Here is a 22,010-nt window from a genome sequence, read left to right as displayed (position 1 = left end):
AAGCTTCGTCCTCTCCCTTTCTTCTTCATGTCCGGCTGTCAAGAGCTAGCCGAACCTCGAGGCGGGGCCACCATCAACATGTAATTAATGATTACCGTTGGACGAGCAGAGGCTGAAGTAGAGGCCGGGATCGCTCGGCCGTTCAAGGTCATGGAAGAACAACCATTTGGGGGAAGTAGGCGGGCTGTTTAACGACGTTAGAGAGGACACATGGGCATATGTCAGTGGTGGGATGTGGCGTTGGTGGTGGATCTTGTAACCGAGAGTAGATAGCAATGGATAGTTCGACAGCTGGGGAGCGGTCTCGTCGAGCAATTGAGATGAGGGGGTAAAGGTCTAGGCCTTATTCGGTTTGAAGGATTTTTGTAGGAAAAATATAGGAACAAGGATTTCAAAGGAAAAATTTCTATATATGCATTCAGTTTGTAGGAAATGCATACAGGAATTTCGTAGGAATACTACTCATTTCTTATGTTCTCGGACGAAACTACACATCCACTCAAAGCTCATTTACGCGTAGGAGTAGGAACGAAGCAAGTCAATTCTTTAGAATGACAAGTGTCATTCTATCAAATTCCTATACTATTTCTAATTCCTACGTTTTGATTTCCTACAAACCAAATGAACCCTAAGGGTTCATCTCTTGCGTCTTATCGTTGCAATACGAGTGATTTTTGGATTGTCATGCAAAACTTTCAGTTAGCCCATACAAACTTTCTATGTTGATGGAAAAGACTTCATATTTTTAACATATACTTTTTCTGTGATACCACTAATTTCTATTTTACACAAGTTTTTTTTACTTGATAATATTGACTTTGTTTACGTAGAAAAAAACACTTTCCAATAACCAACTGATTCAGCAGAGTCGCTAGCAACCAAAATTAAAACAAATCCGCATGTGCTCCTTCCAAACAGTGGATGACACACCCTCAAGATAACCAAACTGCGCTAAAGAGTGTGCGACAGAGTTACATACACGGCGACAGAACAAAAACTCATGCCTATCAAACTCGAGTGTGTGGTTGCTTCTAGCCTCGCGATACAGGGCCCTAGTTTCGCCTGTCAGAATTTTCAAAGTTTAGGATCTGCATGACTGAGGGCGAATCAGACTCCAACGTGACCCCAGATGTTCAAACTTTTTCAGTAAACCCTAGAAACACCTCCTCCCCAAGAAAAGCATAGGGTTCCTTTGCCTCCCGCCGGCGCCGTCCGCAGTCCACCTCGTCTCTGGTGGCCTTAGGGCCATGGCACCGCGGTGGATCCCGACCCTTGCCGTCGGGAGGGCTCCGTTTTTAGATGTTTTTTCAACTTTTTTTAGGGTTTGTGTTCTGCTCAGAAAGACGAGACGGCGGCGGCTCCCTGAAGATGCAATAAGATTTTCCCCGCCTAGTCCCCTTTTCGGTGGTGTGTCTAGCATCGTTAGTGGGCATGTGGAGGTGTGTCTCCGGCGGATCTATCCTTGGTGGATTTGCTTGGAGCTGGTCGTATTTCGTCTACGTTTGTGTTTCTTCAGGTTGGATCATTCTGATCTACGCCATTCTTCATATTATGATGCTCAAAAAAGGCACGTTCTACGCTAGGTGCTGCTAAAAAAAGTGTTGAGCAGTTGACCGCTCCATGTTCACCAGCTGGTCGTTGACCATTGACTTTACTAAAAAAGTACATGAAAAAGAAAATTGTTCATGCATTTGAAAAATTGTTTGTGATTTCATGGATTTGAAAAAAAAATCACGGGTTTTGAAAAAAGAGGTTCATGAATTTTAAAAGAATTCACAAATTTGGAAAAAGTTCATAAATTTTGAAAAAAAATCACAAAAATTGGAAAAAGTTCACCTATATTAAAACAGTTCATCAAATTTCAAAAAAAAGATGATTTTCAAAAAAATCGTGAATTTGGGAAAAAACATAAATTTATATAAAAAATCAGAAATTTCTAAAAAAGTTCATAGATATTGAAAAGAAGTTCATAAATTTTGTAAAAAAATCATCTCTCTGGAAAAAAAGTTCATCAAATTTATAAAAGAAAATCATCGCTCTTGAAAAACTTTCACACATTTTAAAAAGACAAAATAAACAGGACGAACAAAAAAGAAAACATAGAATACCCATGTGGAAACGCAGAAAAAAACGAACCAAACAAAATATGAGCCAACACAAGGGGGTGTGCGCCCTGTACGGGATGGCCTTTTAGCGGCGCTTAAGGCGCCGAATAGGCTTTGGCACTCAGATGCTGAAATGCGGGTGTTTCCTATTTAGTGCTGTAAGCGCCTGTTAAAGGCTATTTTACTACCAGGCGCACCCGCCTTTGTCCTGGGTATGGCCCATTTATAAATTTGTTTCATTCATTCAAACATCAAAAAATGGCGTACCTGGATTCGACCTCCCGGTTAAGTACTAACCACGTTAACAGGTCGGACACCACATGTTACGTGTTTACCTACCCATTTTTCTTCTTTTGTTGTGCCTTAACCTTTAGAAGCTTCCGATCATTTTTTTTAGTTTTCTGGACTTTTTATATTTTTTTCTACTTTCTTTTTCTTTCCTTTCTGTTTTCTTTCCCTTTTTCCATTCCTTTATTTTTTTAAATTTGTTAAAATTTTAAAATCTGGGTACTTTCTTAAAATTTATAAAACTTTTTTTCTCAAATCCGTGAACTATTTTTCAAATTTTGTGAACTTTTTTTAATGGATAAAATTTCTTTCAAAGTAAATGAAAAAAAATTCAAAGTCGGTGAACTATTTATCAAATTCGTGAATTTTTCCCAAAATTGATGAACATTTTTCATTATTGATGAACTATTTTTCAAACTTGTAAACTTTTTTCATTATCGATGTATTTTTTCAGTATTGATGAACTTTTTTCAAATTGATGGACTTTTTTTAATTTTCATGAGCTTTTTTTCAAATATGATGAACTCTTTAAAATCAATGAACATTTCTTCAAAGTTGATGGTTTTTTTGAATTCATGAACTTTCTTTTATACATGAACTTCTTTCGATTTCTTGAACCTTTTTTAAAAGACAAACTTTTTTTGCATGGTCATGAACTTTTTTTTAAATCTAAGAGCTTTCACATGTTGTTCGCATTTTCGGGCCGTGCCGTGCCGTGCCGGGCCGGCCCGTTTGGCCAGGTATGCCTGGCACCCACTCAGAGGACGCGGAGAGCTCCGACCGGGGCGGCCGGCGACAGCGCATCTGGATCTGGATCGGAGCCAGCGGACGGCAGCGGGCGCGAGGCGCGCGACGGTGCTACGGGGCAGGATGCGAGGGGGGCGACGACAGATGGCTTGAATGGTGGAGGTGGCAGCGGCGGCGTATGCGCGAGCGTCGCGAGAGCGGGTGCCATGGTCACTCACTGACGGAGAACCACGAAACTTTCAGCCTGAGCACCGATCCCCTTTTCTCTACCTCCGGCGCCCAAGTTCGCTGCCGCCTCCGCCGTCTTCTCGCGCCGCCGGCCACCTACTCGAGCTCCTCTCCCGATCCTCCGGCGGTCTGGTCAAACCAGCCACTTACTTTCCCTCTCCCTTGGGTTTGTCCCTTCTGACATCTTATTAAACAGTGACGGGTTGACTGAGATCTGAATGCGGCGATCGGCTGATCACTGGAGCAATCTGCTTCTTCGAGATGATTGCTTTGGCTCTTGAGTTTCATTTCTTGCTCAAGGATTGGTTTTGAAAGGTAAGATCTTGAATATCTGTTACAAGGATATGAATTTGTTGAACATTGTCTATGTTTTTAACCATCCTAACAACATGTTGTGCATTCATTATCAGCCTGCAAGTTTGCAACACTTCCCAAGGAATCACTGTATTTTTGGTGGATCAACCTCATCAAGTTTGCCTCATGGCAGCCATACTGGGTTCTCTTGTTGGATCATGTGCCAAAAAATTGCAAGAAGTTATTACAGAAGAGGCTGTTCTGATTCTAGGGGTAAAAGAAGACCTCAGAGAACTGCAGCGGATAATGATCCAAATACGATGCTTCCTTAATGATGCTGAGGCAAGGAGGACAGAAGAGACATCAGTTAACAATTGGCTTGGGGAGCTAAGAGATGCTATGTATTATGCTGATGATATTATTGACCTGGCAAGATCTGAAGGAGGTAAGCGCTACTAGCGGAACGTCCTTCATCATCAGGAAAGCCAACTAAATGTAGTGGTATTTCGTTTTCCACCTGCATTCCTGTTGTTCAGAAGCGTCATAAGATTGCTGTTCAAATACGAGACTTCAATGCCGATCTTGAGATTGAGAAGATTTCAAAGTCGGGTGAAAGATTTTTAAAGCATCAGAATATGCAACCTAAAGCAGAAGTTCGGACTCTGAAGCATATGGGAACTAGTCACCTTGTGGAGCCTAATCTTGTGGGAAAGCACACTTTACGTGTCATCAGGGATTTGCACAACTGGGAGGATTGGTCCTTTATTGAAGATGCAGCAGGAGCAGCAGCCATAGAAGAGTGTGGGGATATATATGCCGAGATGCGAAAAGGGGAAGCCCTGTCTCCAAGGTTGCATCTGCTGCCCCGGTTGAAGAAGATGGAACTTGGGGGCTGCCCCAAGCTGAGGGCTCTCCCACGACAGCTTGGACGACAACATGCCACCAGCTTGAAAGAGCTCCATTTAAGAGGAGCAAGTTGCTTGAAGGTGGAGGAGGACCTCCAGTTCCTCTCTGAGAAACTTCTGATTGTAGGTTGTGACTTGTGAGGGCCTGGAAAGAGTATCGAACCTTCCTCAAGTGAGAGAGTTACGGCTACATGATTCTCCAAACCTGAGGCGTGTTGAGGGGTTGGGTAGTTTGCAACAGCTGTGGTTGACCAAGAATATGTGTGACATCCCTTTGCTTTTGGTGTCGGGGCTTCAAGAGCAGCACCGCGAGCTTCACGGCGAAGACATGGATGTCTGCACATGGTGTAAAGGCTGAGACAAACCCAGTGAGATGGCAACAGAGACACGGTATGAAGCTTGAATAGTGGTTACATTTTTAATTTTCTATTTGGTATTAGCTATCTGCTCTGAGATCTGCACTTCACATTTGAGACTTGTGTGCTTTCCATCATGTATTTCCGTTAGTGTGGTGCAGTCAATCCAGGTCAATGTAGAGAACGTTCTTCAACTTCTATACTGATATTGATCGACAGCGTTTCTATGCAGTTGCTCCATCACTTGCTTACTGCTTTCCTCCTTAAAGCAAGCCACTCGCTGCTGCTATTTTGCACCTCACAGTAGTGACACAGTGTTAATGTCCTAACAAATAACCATTCCCGGCTTATGTTGACCGCATACATATCCTCAAATAACTTACTACTAGCTTCAAATAGTTGCATCTGTTTTTCTTTTTTCACATTTAACCACCTGCCCATTGCAATTGACAGGAATACACCCCTTTCAGTAAGAATGGCAAAATGCCCTGGCAGAAGCACAACAAAGCGACATGTGTCCCTTTCCGCCAATGCTCATGGTGGAAAGCACTTTCCGCCATACCTTATGGCGGAATGTACACGTGTCATCTGACCAGAAGTCATGAGTGACAAGAAGAAGTCAGCAAAGAAATGGCAAGAGAAGCTAGATAAGCAGTCAGAGAAATCAGAATAAATGAAAAGAAAGAGAGAAGCTGCATTTGTTCCACCGAAGGTCTGATTATTTTTTCGTGTGCATCTATTTATTAGTGGGCTTCTCTTTCTCTTGTAGAGTTATTAAATATTTTTCTCTTGTTATTTGTTTCAGGAAAACACTGTTGGTCTATCTGAATCTGCCAATGACAACAATGAGATTGCTGATATGACAAAATCCTTAAAGGTATACGTTGCTGTTATTGTTTCGCACCTTACATATTTTGTTCATGCCTGTTCTTTTCAACTTGCTTTGGAGTATGTTCTGTGTTATCTTAGGGAGAGTGTGTTCCGTTGTTTCACTGTAATAGTATCACATCATTAGCCAAGTAATTGCAACATGTCAGTAACTTGGATGATAGTCTTAATTGTTTTAGTTGGTTGATTGAACTACTGTCATCCGGTTATACAACTAAACAGCTGTACCTAGCCGGTTATATTGAATTTGAGCATTTTTTTGGGGGAACCTTGAATTCCTGTCCTCGCAATCCTGGGTCCGCCACTGCCAGCTGCTCCAAAATGCAGGTGATCACCTCTGTCATCGTTGCTTTCCGCCCTTCCCGGAAGTTCCAGACCTCATTCATGATGCGCCGCTCGTCAGGACTATACTCGTTGAGTTCTCTCAGTGCATCCTTCACTGCATTGCAGACGCTGTCGCCATAATCCAACCGCAGCTTGCTTAGTCTTGGATCATTGTCATCTATAACCTCCTGCAATTGTCCAAAAACACCCTAGTGATTATTCACACAAAATTCAGAGAATGTAAGGGCATGAATGCTGTAGGGAAATTGGATAGACACCTTATCTTCTTCATCGACCTGAATATTAGTAAACGGACGCCATGATGGCTTCTGTATTTCCTCCTGCCAATACGAGACCAACCTTGCAGCTTTGCCCTCTGGATCATTGTCCCTGTATTTCAAATTGCATGCGGCGCGAAAAGGATTCTCATCAAGTTGGCCCATCCTTTTGATTCTAACAACGGCGCCCCCACTAATCGGCATGTTCTCAAAGCCCTGCACATTTGCACATTATCATCATCTTTCAATGAGGAAAACATCTAGCAACAATGTAACTCCTCCCAATGAGGGAAACAGAGCAACTATAATTTTTAAAAACTTTCGGCTTTTACTTTTACCTGAATCAGCTCTTGGCGATTCTCTTGGAGCTCTTTGCTGTTAGCCTGCTCTCTTTTGAAGAGGTCTAGCAATGGAACTTTCATCCTTTTCCCTTCCTCATCCACAATATTTCTCACATACGTCATTACTGCATAAAGACGTTGATGGTCTTCCTCTGGGACCTTCTCCCCTGCTTGTAGTTTCATGTTCAGCTGCCGTGCGATGAGCACTAGGGCTTTATCCCTTTGCTCCAGTTGCCTCTCAAGTTGAATTATCTTGGCATGAATAGCCTCCATCTCTTGCTACAAGGCGAGTTCTAGCATGGTCAGCTACTTTGATGGAGCTACTAAGAATATGATGCAGATGAGCTTATCGATTGTCCTATCAAAGAGAAGAAGAAACCTTGTGGTTTTCATGCAGCATGAGAGCATGATCAGCCACCTTGCATTCTCCATCTCCCAGTTCCGATGTGTTGATCTCCAAAGCACCCTGTGTATGTGTAGGAGAGTTCCGGTAAGACCATAAAAAGGATATGAACCGGGTCATATTGCATGGAGAGCTCAGTCTGTTATTTATGAATGTAGCGCTAATCTAGCTAAAAGAGACAGTATTTGTCTAGAGTTTCCACTGAAATCATCTTAAACTGAAGCTTCCTAATACAAATTTAGGGGGAATACTGCCTGAGTAGCATCTGGATTGAATTAGGGACTGATGCTGAAGCTAATTCTAGCATTTAAATTGGGAGTACAGATAGATGATCTGAATTCGACATTGTTTTAACTCCCACCTACATGTTTTGGCTTGTAAAAACAGAATTAGGCATTCGACATACCACGCTCTTTTCAGCGTGCATTTGACATTGCCATCCATAATTTCTTTTTGATAACTGCGGACATCAGTGTTCATTTCCAAAATGATACTCTAATGTTCAGGTGAAATTCAGCAGTCTGAAAACTGAAAGTTTAACATGTTGTAGAGTTCAGGTAAGAAATGCAGGACCCTACCTTCTCCATCTCATGCAGCACAGGCAGCTTGTTCTCTCCACCTGTCATGTCCAGTGTGTTGACCTCCAAAGCACCATGTGTGGGACCATTATCCTAATAAGACAATAAAAACAATACAAGACTATGTCAAGATCGCGAAAGCAAATAAACCGGGTCATACTGCGAGGGGAGGTGGCTTTGTTGGATAGTATTGTTAAGGAGTATTAATGTACCAAAAATCTAGCTGAAAAGAACAAACATTGGTGTGAATATTTAGTATTTCCACTCAAACTAGCTGCAGCATACTCCCTCATTCAGGCAGTGGACAAACAAACAAACAAACAAATCTTCAGTGTTGAGTAGGTCCGAGCATCAAACCTTTTTAGATGAACTATGGTGGCCTGTAAACAGGGCAGGTGCTCTCTGTTACTGTTTCTCTGAGCATATGCTGAATTGCGGTCCATGGTCAATACAATATTAATTTGGCATACAGTTCCAATTTTTGGCTGAAAAAAATGCATTTCAAGCCTAGCCGGATTTGGAAATTCCACGTACTATACGCAACTGTTTTTTGTAACGGCCGATATCGGTGTTCTTTTGCAAAACGACACTATGAAGTTGAGGTGAAAATTCAAGACCCTGAAAACTGAAAGCAAACTGACACTGATGCTAATTCTGTAGATGATTTGAATTTATAGTGTTTTTGCCCCTAGCTGCATATGTACACCGTGTTGTGTTGGTTGTAGGCTGCATTTTGATAACTATCAGTTCAATGAAAAAATTTGACATGCCGCTGTAATTTTTTGGCTATAAGCAATTCAGGGTTAATTTATAAAATGCATTTCACGCCCTTTTCAGCCAGACTTGAGCATTCGACATTGCTATCTGTAACCCCATTTATTTTGATAACAGCTGATGTCGGTGTTCATTTGCAAAACGACACTCTGAAGACGTGAAAATTCAACACTCTGAAAACTGAAAGTAAAATGAAAATTCAACACTCTGAAAACTGAAAGTAAACTGATACTGATGCTAGTTCTAGATGATTTGAATTTATACTGTATTTGGTTGCTTCATTTCAGTGTCTCTCTGGACATATATGATGTCGATGGTCACTTCAGTAACAAAATTCTGCACTCAGCTGTAAATTTTGGGTATAAATTAACTTGCACAGGCTTCCATCTGAGGCCTCACATCCGACATTAGCATCCTTAACTTTTTGTTAGGTACTCATAATCTGATGCTGGTGTCAATTTGTAAAAAGATACTGTAGAGCTGAGTTGAAAGGTTCAGCACTCTGAAAGTAAGACAGCATTCTGGAGTTCAGACAAAAGATGGCATGAGCCTACCTTCTCCAGCTCCTGCAATTCTGCAATCTTGTCCATCTTCCACTTGAGCTCTTTGGTCGTGGCGTCCAGTAACGCCCTGAGCCTCTGATTCTGCTCCTCCGGATCCTCACAGTTCAACTCTGGTATGATCTCCTCAGATATGATCCTCAGCTCTGGCAGGTAACAACCCAACAAGATTAACATTTTCCTAAATAATCAGATCATTATCGAGCTCACAGCACGACCAATCCATGGATTCTTACCGGCGAGCTCGTCGTTGAGGCAGCTAATGTCCTGCTCCGCCGCCCGCACCGCCGTGGCCGCCTCCTCGCACCTAGCCTCCAGGAGCCTCGCCCTCGCGTCGTACTCGTCGGCGATGGCGTCCTCGGCCCTCTTCACCGCGGCGGCCAGGAAACTCCCCGCGGCGTCATCCCCGCGCAGTTCCATGAGCTGGTGGTGGAGCTCGGGCGGCACCGCTTCCTGGGCTGGCGCAGCGGTCGTGACGGCGGCCGGGTGCTGCTGGGTGTCGGAGGCCAGGGCGCTCTCGGTGGCGAGGTGGTGGTGCGCGTCGGAGGCCAGGGCGCTCTCGGCAGCGAGGTGGTGGCGCGCGTCGGATGCCAGGGCGCTCTCGGCGGCGGGGTGGTGCTGCGCATCGGAGGCCAGGGCGCTCTCGGCGGTGGGGTGGCGCTGCGCGCCGGAGGCGATGGCGTCGAGGACCTCGCCGGCGTCGGCGTTGGCGTCGTCCATGGGCACGTTGTCGTCGCTTGACATGCAAATGCAGAGAGTGGGTTTGCGTTGGGTAGGATGGATTTGCACTTTCTGTAGTACTACAGCATACAGTACTAGTTCAGTCGATGGTTTATTAAATTCAGCGCATTTCTTTTGCAAAGCTTTCTTCATCAGTTTTGTTTTGCAAGCTTTCTTCATCATACCATCTTCATGCACAAATATCTTCTCTAGAACTACTTTAAGCACTGTTATTGTTCAGGGAGATATTATGCTTGACGAGTGTTGTCAGCATGAGGTGAGTGTTGGATAATGAGCAACTAACTTTCACAGGGGACTGTTGTTTTCTGCTCATGCTCCAAAATATCCATTGGGGGTAAGATTTACATGAGGTTCTCTACTTCTCTTTGTGCACACATTCCTTCCAATTTATTGTCAGCTTGTTTCATGTTAGGACACAAATGCCCTATTGGTTTTGAGATATGCATGGGTGCCTCCTCCTGGATCGCAGTTTGCAAACCTAGCTAATTTTAAGTATAAATGTAAATGTTAGGATTGCTGACTTACAGTTCATGATGTTTTTATTGCTTGCTATTCTTCAACACTCAGCTGCAGGTTTGTCCAATGGTACCATGGCAGTATGGCTCCAATGAAAGTTCTCTGAACGATGCATTCTCGTAGCATGGACATGTTACTGAAGGTAATCTATATGTTTTCACCCTATTTGGATCCATGGTTTGTGTTGATTAGAGGTTGCTCTCTAACTGATGGATCTGTGGTACAGTGAAAGTAATATGACATCATCTTCTCTCACCATCGATCGTTTAAATATTTTCGTTGCCAGTTTTCTATCATACGGTTTTGCAAATAATTTATAAAATATCATGCTGCCTGACTATTTGAACTGGCTCTTCTATCTATGGTTAAATATATATTGTACTTCATTCTACAATCTGTGGCACTGGAACTCGAATGTTCAATTATAATATAATATACTTCCATTTGTGTTTCATAAATATTTACATTATCTTAGTACTCTTTCCTCAAGATAGGCGGGCGCAGCAACGCGCGCCTTGATGTTCTAGTTTTCCTTTAAAAAAGGACATGAACCAGGTCATATTGCGTGGAGAGCTCGATCTGTTATTTATGAATGTAGTGATAATCTAGCTAAAAGAGCCCATATTTGTCTAGAGTTTCCACTGAAATCATCTTAAGCTGACACTTCCTAATACTAATTTAGGGAGGAATACTGCCTGAGTAGCATCTTAAGCTGATACTGAAGCTAATTCAAGCATTAAAATTGGGAGTACAGATAGATGATCTGAATTCGACATTGTTAACTGTCGCCATAAGCATCTGTACATAAAAGCAAATATACACATTAAGTGATATAAAAGAATACAAAATAACACAGAGAAATCTCATGTGTATTTTGAAATATAAGATTACAAAGAACTAGTGGTATTTTGAAATATCAGCACAGCTCATGAAGTGACTTGATAACTTGAAATAGTATAATAACTAGACAGTACAACAATAGGCTTCTATTCTCCTTGGCTAACCAACATTATTCAAAGTCATAAAAGGGAAAACACCAGAGCTGAAAATCTACAACAGAAAAGTCAAATCGAAGTGGGCAAATAACATTTCCAAGCAACAGGCTCTAGAAGTAGAGATCTGATTCATACTCAACATCTGGATTTTATGAAGGCTGGCACGAGTTCCATGCATGTTCAGTTACCATCTGATAACCATTCAGCAAAGCAGGGAGTGTAAAGACGATACGGTTGCCAGTGGTATCCTATATCGCCGTAGAGAACGTGTACCTTCCGGCTATCCATATCGTACAAGATAAATTTCTCATGTTCCATGTCTACCAAGAAAATCAAATCACAGTCCGGATGGATACCGATAACTCTATAGGGCTCATCAAATTTGTGAACATGCATTCCTATCAGTTCTGAAAGATTTACAGTGTGCTTTAGAGTCCAATTTCCACTAGCATCCTCAAGAACCCAAACTGAGAGTAGGAATCCATCATCATTATAGTGATCTATGTCCACAACATGCAAGCATCTCCGAGACTGCCCAATACATTCCCAACCAGGGTATGCCCTCGAGATTTTCCGCCAAGTCTTGCCACCCGTGTCCACCGTGACGATAGAAGAATCTTTAGTGATCAAATGCAGAGTGCCATTCATAAAGAGAGAATTTAAAGCCTGATAGTGGTGCACCCTAGTTTCTTGAGCCCACCCAGTTTGCTTTGGAATCCATGTTCTGGTTTCCGACAAGTATATCTCCACTCCAGTGATCGATTTCACCGGCATTGTCATCATCCAGCACGATCACGAAGACCACGAAGCAGGAGGGATCGGCAACACGGTCCAATCCTCGGTAGCCGGATTGCACACAACGTAATCCACGCCCGGGGGAGATGACGTGAAGCACTTGCAGAGGAGGAGGCCGCCGCAGCAATCCATGACTTTGAAGCCATGGGTATAGCCACCGCGGTGCAGGTAAGGGAGGGATGGATCGACCAGGGGCTGCTGGCCTGACCTGCTGGCCGGAAAATTGAGGAAAAGCAGGTGGCAGATGTTTTGAGAAGTGCCACAAAAGAAGCCGGCGAGGGTCTGCGGCGACCGTCTAAGGAGGCCGCGGTCGGAGCAGAGGGTCCGCCATGATGGCGACACGCGGTCTTCTCGCTGGTCCTGTCGTATTCCTGGTAGGAGACTCCTGGAGACGCATCGTTGTCGTCCTCGTTCGACGCGTCCGCCTTCGAGGCCAGGAGGCTCGGCCTCGACGCCGACGCCCGGGCCGGGCACGGCCGTGAGGACGAGGGAACCGCGCACTGGAGCGCCACCCCCGCCACGTCCACCACCGCATCCCTAACTTCGATGGTGTCGTCGTCACTGCCGATTCAGTTCGGTCTCTCTCCGTCTCCCTTTCGCTTATGTCCCATGCAGCCCTCGCCAAAAATATTACAAGCTGGTGCGGCTGCAGTTGTACGCAGTTCCTAAATTTTTCTTTCTAGTGTTTGGTGTTGCTTACCTGGATTGTTTGCAATGCCGATGGGCTTGATGGTGGTAACTATGGCAAGAAAGAGATCATTGGTTAATCTCCAGCAGCGCAGAGTTCCTACTTTTGTGCTCTGCAGCGACACGGAGATCCTTTGGTCAATTCGCCATTGTTCTACAGAAGGCTCGGGTTTATCTCTGAGCATTGTTCTGAGATTTCGTTTTTGTTACCGTGTCAATTTTCTTCATATATAATTTTGCCACCGTATGTAATGTATCTTCTATATAACCTGCTGCCACTTTCCCAAGTTTGCTCTGCTTCTAAATCCATGGTTTATCTTGCCTTACTGCTGCCTAATATGCATGTGTTACGTAGCATAAACAAGACAGTGAAAGGGGCGCCTCCCACATTGAGGGGTTGGGGCGCCACCGTGTGGCGCCTCTTGGGAGGAACTTGGGCGTTGCCAGGTTGGCAAGCGCCCATTCCACTTGTTTTCTTGCTATTTTGTAACACATACATAACATGTAAAAAGTTGCACTACAAATTTTAAAAGAGCTAAATAAATGACGCTCAAATACAAAGAGATTAGGGCAACTGAAACACAAAACACTGGAAGGCACGAGATATAACCAGAATTGAATGTTGAATTCTTACAACTGCAGAAACATGCAGCATATATAGATGAGTATGTGTGATGAATTGAAGATATTCACCATATAAGCAGTACACTTCAGTATATGCCGGATTGCTGTAGTAGAGGATGTACCTAGAATCTGGATCATAGATTCATGTGTACCTGCAGAAAATAGGATAGGTGAAATACCATTATACTGATAGAAATATAGATTGCAGTGTTTGATTATAAATTTAAATCTAAAATAAATTCATGAGGACGGTCAAGAATAGCCAATAGCCTAATGATGATCCCAGGGACAATCTCTACGAGAACAAAGCTAATATCCACCAAGATAGACAGCGAGAACCCTTGATATGGCCACAAGCTAGAATAGATGGGAGCCAACATATAGATGGGACCATACTGTCCCAAATTCTGGGCAAATAGCAAATGAAAGAGCAATACATACTGAGATAACAGGCCGAGAAGATACTTAGTATTCATTTGAGTTGGTCAGTTGCAACTATTACACATCAGGTCGGTATCATGCTGTTCGCCATTAGTATCGTACCTTTTAGTCTAGCCTGTTTACCCCAAGTGCAAAGCAAGAAAATTAGCATAATTCTAATCAGGCCACCAAGAAGATGATCATGCAGACATGCACACAGGTACTACAGTAAATATGTTGCTATACTGTTGTTCAGTTTTCTAAAACCCAAAGCAAAAATCTTGCAGGCTGAATAATTATGTCCTTAGAGCTTAAAATTCCTACCACAAAATACAGAGCATCTCTGAATACAACAAGACGCGACACTCCCTCCAACGCTGCATGTTCATTAATAAGCATGTAGGATCGACACACTGAATTAAAATCTACGTTCTGCGGTACAATGTTGCAAAGAACATAGATGGGTATAAGAAGCCCACTGGATGGCCGGTGATGTGGTTGTGGGAGCGGCAGCGGCTGCTGGTCAGGTCAAATCGAACGTCATCCTCGGATACACAGAGCGCATCGGCCAGCTGGCCTAGGCAATTGATTGGTGGCGCAGTTGCCACAAGACGCGACACTCCCTCCAACGCTGCATGTTAATTAATAAGTGAGAGGTTGTCCAACTGAGGACTAATTGTCAGGCTACTGCAGTTGCACATGCGAGAGATAAATACATCAGTATTGATTCTATCTATGAAGTTATCATAAGCACATAGTTAGACAAATGGCTCAAATGATTCACTCCTAAAATCCCAAACTTTAGCCCTGAATTATAAAATTATAAAATTAATCATTATATTCCAGTCAGTCAATCAAGAAATTTTCCAGTATAGATTCAACTTTCACCGTGCACTTAATTAACTTACCGCACCACCATGTTGTCCCATTAGCTCTTGCACTCGCCTCTGCCTGATGGCCTCTAACTCTGTGTCATGGTCAGCCTGCCAAGAAGAATCTCGGTTTCAACAGATGGATGTAGTAAAAATACCAGCATGGATAGAGTTAATGGCATATTTTAAGAGCGTAAATTTTACAGGAAACCCTACGTTTTCTGCAGTATTAAGGAAAAAAATCCCGTGTTCCACACAATGCCTAAACCATTTCCCTTCCTCTGGTACCAACAGTAATATTTTGAAGATGGACATTTCATGCGTTCTATATACTATAGACTATAAACCTAAAGTTAAAACATATGAGTGAACCCAGCTAGTTTAGATTCCACATGGGATTAAGCTTGCATACATTTTTTTTTTGAACAAGAGAAGGCACCAACAGGTGCCAATTTCATTCAGCTCATTGACAGAGTACATCAAGCATTACATAGACCTGCCAAGAAATTGAAAGAAAGAGAAGCAGAGTCTAAGGCTATATGAGCTGAGGAACTATCCTGGAAGACAGAGAGGGAAACCCCAACTGATGAACACCATGATCAGAAGAACAGAAAGACAGACAACAGACAGCCTAAAACAACAAGTGTGCCAAACAAAGATGACTTGAAAGTGTACTGAAGCACCCAAAGGCAGGTGTAATACAAGCCTCTAAATTTAATCCTGCAGAGCTTAAGACGTCAACTGGCCTCAGCTTGGCAAACTCTGCAAAATGCACAACATGGAAGAGGATTCCTTTTCCTGTGAGAAACCAGCAGGTTGAAGAAGACCATCCTTAATCTGGCAAAGGCGCATCCTGAAAGAGAGAGAGAGAGAGTATAGAAGCCAGCACAGCAACACTGTGAATAGAAGCAGAAGATCCATGCACAACAAGGTTGTTAGTAGCAATGTATAGTATGAATTCTAAAACCCTGAATCTGGAAATTTGAAAGAAGGGGCAACACAGGACAAGAAACTTGAGAATGAGTAGCAGCAAAACAAGAGAGTTGAGTGTGCCCATCAGAACGAAAAACCTGTTGCGCAAGATTGTGAGCAATACCATTGATTTCTCTAGAAATATGAAACACGCGCGGTTGCAAATTAGATGTACATTTGAAAAAGCTAGCCAAAGACTTTCTAATATTCCAAGGGGTGGCAGAATCACAAATATTACCTGAGGCAACAGCCAAAGCTAAAGCAAGACAATCCAAAAGAAAAGTGGGCTGCGCAATATTGAGTTGAGAAGCAAGATGAGCAGCAAAAGAAAGAGCCAATGCTTCAGCTTGCAGAGGAGTAGAAGTAGGAGAAGCCGAAGCTTGAACTTGCACATTAATTTCCTTTTGGTTGAAGGGCATAGAGATGTACACTCCCACACCTGTAGCAACCTCTCCTTGCAACAAACCTGGAACTTTCTTGGTCCTATAAGCAGCATCAGAATAGATCTTAGGGCCAACAATTAACAGATCTGTCTTAAGCGTTCTACCTTGCATAGGGAGCAAATTAGGAGGCAATTGATTATGAGCTTGATCCTGCTTTGAAGGTAAACATGGAAGATTATCATAACAATCAGAAGCTAAAGCAAGAGCTGCAATATGAACTTGGTGGGGAAGAGCCTTTTTTCTATCAAAGAGAAAATCATTTCTAGCCTTCCAGAGACACCACAAAAAATTTAAAACACTAGAAATAGAACCATGAGGATGTCCCATACGAAGCAAGTCAAAAAGAACAGAATGCATAGTGGAATGGCCCTGAATTAAAGCATCCGATCGAAGGAACCAAGGAGAGGAAAACCAAGCCGCACGGGAAAAGTTACACAGAAAAAATAGATGGAACTCATCCTCTTGCTGGCCACAACGACAACAATTTTTAGAAGTATGAATGGAAAAACGACCAGCTCGCAAACCCGTAGGCAAGGCCTTTCTAAGTAATCTCCAGGCGAAAGTTTTGACCCTAGGAAGCAAATCCTTCTGTTTCCAAATTAATTTGAGAAAATCTAACAAATCCAAAGGAAGAGTAGCAGGCGCATTTCTGGGATTAGCATGAATCTCCTGTAAACAGAGTTTATATGCAGATTTAGAAGAACAAATTCCATTAGGGGTAAGATCCCAACAAAGCAAGTCTGGACTTTCGTCATCAATAATTTCAGTTTGAACAATGAGAGAGGCCAAAGGTTGCTGGAAAAGGGAGAAAACAAGATCATGATTCCAACTTTTTTGACCTGGAAGCCAAAGATCTTTAACTAAAGAAGGATATATAAAACCAGGTTGTTGAGCAATAAGATGATCATGAACCGAGCTCCAAAGAGTGCACCAAGGTATGCTCCAAATCGAAATAACCTTGAGATAACTGATAAAAAGAATGAGCTTTAAGTTTAGGCAACAATTTCAAAATAGAGGCCCAGAAAGCTGATTTGGGAGAAATAGCAGTAGCTGTCCAGATAGAAGCATCATGAAAGTACTTAGCCTTAAGCACAAGATGCAAGTGAGAAGAAGGGAACTTGGCTAACCTCCAGGCAGCAGAAATAAGAAGACTCTCATTAATAGCTTTTAAATTTCTGACACCTAAGCCACCTTCATCTTTTGAATTGCAAATGTCCTTCCATGCTCTAAGGCAAAGACTCTTTTTTGAGTCATTTGCTTGAACTTGCATACAAATTTCAATAGTATATACTTCGTCTGAAAGCCTTAAACTGAAGAGCTGATTCCTATGAAGAAATCTTTGAGCATCATCAGATGAAGTGCACTGGTGGCACAAATGCAAGACCTAAAAGTCTTGTTAACACAAAATAACACTACCAGATTCAAGTTGCTGCAATACATTTTTAGGGCAGCCAATTGGATTCCAGGAAGCAAAGCAATTCCAGGTCATGTTGTAACCATCAATTTGCCACCCCTTCACTCGCTTGAGAAAAATACATGCCAACAAGCAAACCAGTATGGCCCTCAAGGATAACTCAATGTCAAAATTAGCACGCCGACAAATCCTTGTATGCTCCGTACTCACTTCCTAATTGAAGTAGCAAGCAAAATCACAGTAGCTCAGAAACATCCACCGTTCTGTCTATACTGCGAGCACATAGCATGTGTACTACACAGTTTTTCTCACCCTACCAAACCAGTATCAGCTGAATCTGCCCGGGCTATCAGCCATCGGCCACAAGATTGTATCAATCACACCACGTCAACACGGGGAGGCGCATCATACGATGCGAGATAGTGAACAAATCACAGATCGCCAGAAATACCTAAAAACTACGGCCAAGAAGAATTGGAAAATTCAGACGAACTGATCATCCTCCACTCAGCCATGGCAGGGCCATACTTGTATCCCGTGGTGGTGGAGTAGCATAGGCGGCTGAGCAGGGAAAGGAGCACAACATACCAGCACGGCCGGCGATGACGAAGACACCACGAACTGCTCCGCCTCCTCGTCATTCTTTTGGCGCCACACGACGATGAAAGCACGGGCTGCTGGACCTCCTCGTCGCTCTCTCCGGCAGTGGTGCCACGCACCGAAGGCAGAAGACGACGATGGCGCCCACACGACCTGACTCGAGGGAGAAGCGGGTCTCGGGAGGGGCCCTTCCTCCGGTGGCGGCAGCGGATCTGGGATGGGAGGAGGCGGCAGCGGTGGATGAAGTATGCTCTAAACAAAGCAGAAATATGAGTGAAACAAGTCTTGATGGCATATAAGAAATCAATAAAAAAAGGATCATACCATCATGTACACCAAAGCGCATCGATCGCCCTTCTTAAACACTGAATATATCGACACAGATTAATCTCTGAAAATGCAGAATGCTTGTTCTGAAATATAGAGCTTATGTGGTGTTGCTTCATACAGGAATTGCTTGTATGCATTCCTAAATACTCCCTCCGCTGTGAAACATCGGTCATAAACATGTAGATAACCATTGTATAACCAGTGAAGGGGCTAAAATTCAGTAGCCCAAATTAGGATTACACTTGACCTTTTCTACAGAGAAACGTAGGTACTGTGGTAGCATATTCTTAGGTTCAGGCATTTTGACCATAGCAGGCTGTAGCAAATGCAAGATCATGCTCAGTAAAGCCATGTATAGATGTATGTTAGTTACATCAGCACATATGTAAATGCAGAGAATTAATTTACCAATAATGTCAACTGCTACCTTCTGCCTTTAATTGTAACTGAAAAAGTTCAAATATAAATCTCTGAAAGTATGGTTGTGATCAATCACCTGTTCTAGTGTCTTTTTCTTCTCAAACTTGAAAAAAGGCCATGTGATTTTGATCAACCTGTCCATCATAAAACCAAATATATCCACCTATCCTATCTTTAAAGCAAAAGAGCACCCTGCCCAATCCAATCCGCTACACAGAAAGGAATATACACTAAGTAAGAGCTTGGAAGAAGGAACAAATTAATTAGGCGGGGAACCATATCTTACAATAGGCCGAGTAAAAGGGTGTAGTCGTGTTTGACGCCATAGCAGGCAAGCAGACCACCACTGATGTGTGGTCCCATGACATGACCATGCTCTTCACATGCGGCACAGTCATCGCGCTGTCCTCGGTCTGCGGGGTTTCCCTCCTCGCCGTCGAGCCGATGGTATATATATATTGGTTAAAACACCATGAGAATATCAGTAAGTGGGCTTTGAGCCAAAGGAATTTTTCTCGCATCAATATCGGAAATCCACTGCCTGATTGCCTCTCTGTATTTATGTTTAGCATATTTGCTAGCCCTGAAATCTGTAGGGAAATTTTTAAGATGCGGACTATAACAGAAAAGTGTGAAGCACAATACAACATAATTAGCTCACCCCTTGGTATGATCTCTGGTCAGTGTCATAAACTGATCTTTAATTCCAAAGGCAAGTGCTTCTGCAAAAATCATCATTGAAGCAATCATATCAGAAATTCATAAAACTGATTTGTAGTGTGTGCAGCAAGAACAAGGAAAAAGGAACATAATTGGGCATCCAGCAGCTGCTTTTAATTACCTTTTAAACACATTTCCATGAAGGGGTTAATACTGCCATCACATGGCATAAGCTTCATAACTACAAGTGTAATAACATGTCTATAAATTCAAACGTTGGTGGCCAAATACTTCGTGTAATACATGACTAAAACAAATATAGGATTTACTATACATGACTAAAACAAACTTTCTTGTCTCTGTGTAACAATCACTCGGGAAAAATTTGAAATCCAAATGTATAAAGTCGAACACATCATTGGAAGAAAAATCTCAAATTCAACTATATACAACGGTTTTGAGTGGCTTCCACACTAAACATCACCAACTATTTCACCCACTTAACCTCCAGAATAATAACAGGCACACATGTGTACAAACAAGTTGGGCAGGAACTACTTGAGGATAAAAATAATGCAGAGAAATAGGAGTGAAGAAACCGATCATATACCTTTGTATTCACTTACTCGATTCTCCCAGAAATCTTCTAAGGCTGAAGCTCTTCTACCTGAACCAGAACCATTAAGCCTGCAAACCAATCAACAATACAAGAGGTAGTGTCCATCCATGATACATACATGAACATTTAGTAACTCACATCTTGATACGTAATGTAACTTGAGCAAAGAAGAAACAAGAGGTTCTGAAGGGTGCTCACTGTACCTGCTAATCATAAAGTTTGCACAAACAAAGGCATAACTGGTAGCATCCTTCTCAACAACCAAAAACAACAACCCCAGCAGCACAATTGGTACCATTAGCAGCTAAGGTGAGGGTTGCAACAAGGATGGTCTAGATGAGTCAAAATGTAACATTGTTCAGCATAGGGGCTAGCATCTTAGCTAGCAAAATTAGACATGACCAAATAATGAAACCAATGAACTGTAATCCCATCTAAGTTAGCAATAAAAATAGTTACAGAACATTCCCAATCCCCCCTCATTCTTCTTCTAGATTGATATCTCTGCAACCTTCTTTGGCGAAAGATCTATAGAAACAAGGAGGAGGTGGATCAAGTCTCCCCCACCTCAGGTAACCTAGAGGCGCTGCAACACCACCCATTCTGCACATGAATGTAAATAGAGAGGAGGATGGCTAATCTATTCAAAGCTCTATCCGATGAACAAATTTCGCTAATACACCAAAGACAGTCTCACTGAAGGTCTTAGTTCCTTGCGTTATCACCGATTTCCTCAAAAAAATGTACCACAAAAGACAAATTTAACAACCATATCTCATTGGCTAATCTCCATATTTACCCATTTCCGGTTTGCATCAGTAAGAAACAAGAGAAGACGAGGCGCTAGCATACCTGCAGAGACGCCGTTTTGAAGCGCCGCAGTAGAAGAAGAGTTGCTGCTCCTTGCTCGGGCAGCGGAGGTGCATCGGACGCGGGGGCGGCGGCGGGAAACCTAGAGGTGGAGAAAGCGCAAGAAGGGCTCGGACGGCTTGGAGTGCCCAAATTAACTTTCCTTTTGTTTTTTCCTCTTAGGCCATCTCCAGCCGTTGGCCCCCCCAGAACGCATAAAAATCGCCCTCTGAAGGCGAGCCGGCGATACAATCGGCGCTGGGGCAGTTTTGCGCCCAGTCGTCGCCCCCAGCTTGCCCCCAGGCGCCGAAATTGGCCCATTTTGCAGCCTAATTTCGACGAATAAAGGGACCATATGGGCGAGAATAGGCCCATATTCGGCGTGGTTTCGCCGTGTCTCGGCGTTCAATTATTAACACAATTATTTTTTATCACATATTTCATCACAGAAAAATCAAATATTTCAACAAAATAATACAACAACAAATAGTTCAATACAAATTATATAGTTCAACAAATAAAAACTTGTATTTCATCACACGGCGTCTCCCTTGAGCCTCCATAGGTGCTCAATCAGATCTTTCTACAGTTGATGATGCATCTGTGGGTCTCGGATCTCCTGACGCATACTGAGATAGGCAGTCCAAGTTGCCGGTAGCTGGTGATCAACTTCGGCTAGAGGACCCTGCCTGTAGTATGGTTCAGTGTCAAACACTGGGTCTTCTTGTTCGCTCTCGATGATCATGTTATGCAAGATGACACAGCAAGTCATAATCTCCCACATTTGATCTTTGGACCAGGTCTGAGCGGGGTACCGAACAACAGCGAATCGAGATTGGAGCACACCAAATGCCCGCTCGACATCCTTCCTGCAAGCCTCCTGAACTTTCGCAAACCAGGCGTTCTTGCCTCCTGCCGCAGGGTTTGAGATCGTCTTCATAAATGTCGACCATCTCGGATAGATGCCATCTGCTAGGTAGTACC

At 43.0% G+C, this 22,010-nt stretch overlaps 2 protein-coding genes and 1 long non-coding RNA gene across 26 annotated transcripts; 1 reads left to right on the top strand and 2 right to left on the bottom strand.

Moving 5' to 3' along the window:
* The first annotated feature begins 3,107 nt into the window (after positions 1-3,107).
* LOC125538347 lies at positions 3,108-5,636 on the top strand. Its single transcript, XR_007296330.1, has 3 exons — positions 3,108-3,683; positions 3,779-4,957; positions 5,377-5,636. It is a non-coding gene; the product is annotated as an uncharacterized LOC125538347 (long non-coding RNA).
* A 96-nt stretch (positions 5,637-5,732) lies between these two features.
* On the bottom strand, positions 5,733-9,789 carry LOC125537165 (factor of DNA methylation 2-like). The gene is made up of 7 exons (XM_048700472.1): positions 9,306-9,789; positions 9,064-9,215; positions 7,736-7,828; positions 7,134-7,220; positions 6,752-7,033; positions 6,414-6,629; positions 5,733-6,323 (listed from the first exon to the last, which is right to left on the bottom strand). The coding sequence occupies exons 1-7, from the start codon at positions 9,787-9,789 to the stop codon at positions 6,048-6,050; spliced, it is 1,590 nt and encodes a 529-aa protein (XP_048556429.1). The 3' UTR covers positions 5,733-6,047.
* Positions 9,790-13,330: 3,541 nt separating this feature from the next.
* Positions 13,331-21,211, bottom strand: LOC125538345. 24 transcript variants are annotated; one of them, XR_007296307.1, is made up of 12 exons: positions 21,030-21,211; positions 20,169-20,245; positions 19,740-19,799; positions 19,560-19,620; positions 19,185-19,488; positions 18,473-19,107; positions 18,137-18,400; positions 15,930-16,284; positions 15,466-15,572; positions 14,756-14,830; positions 14,327-14,478; positions 13,331-13,579 (listed from the first exon to the last, which is right to left on the bottom strand). XR_007296307.1 is itself a non-coding variant. In XM_048701604.1 (11 exons), the coding sequence occupies exons 6-11, from the start codon at positions 18,476-18,478 to the stop codon at positions 14,425-14,427; spliced, it is 861 nt and encodes a 286-aa protein (XP_048557561.1). In that variant the 5' UTR covers positions 18,479-19,107; positions 19,185-19,488; positions 19,560-19,620; positions 19,740-19,799; positions 20,169-20,245; positions 21,030-21,211; the 3' UTR covers positions 14,192-14,424. The 24 variants fall into 24 exon arrangements, 1 of the variants encoding a protein (XP_048557561.1); XM_048701604.1 differs by lacking the exon at positions 13,331-13,579 and having other exon boundaries at positions 14,192-14,478; XR_007296327.1 differs by lacking the exon at positions 13,331-13,579 and having other exon boundaries at positions 14,192-14,478; positions 14,756-16,174; positions 16,239-16,284; positions 21,030-21,210.
* Between the last annotated feature and the right edge of the window lie 799 nt (positions 21,212-22,010).

Source organism: Triticum urartu, chromosome 2, assembly GCF_003073215.2.
Source record: "Triticum urartu cultivar G1812 chromosome 2, Tu2.1, whole genome shotgun sequence".
Lineage (NCBI taxonomy): Eukaryota > Viridiplantae > Streptophyta > Magnoliopsida > Poales > Poaceae > Triticum > Triticum urartu.
This window is presented reverse-complemented; position numbering and strand designations above follow the sequence as displayed.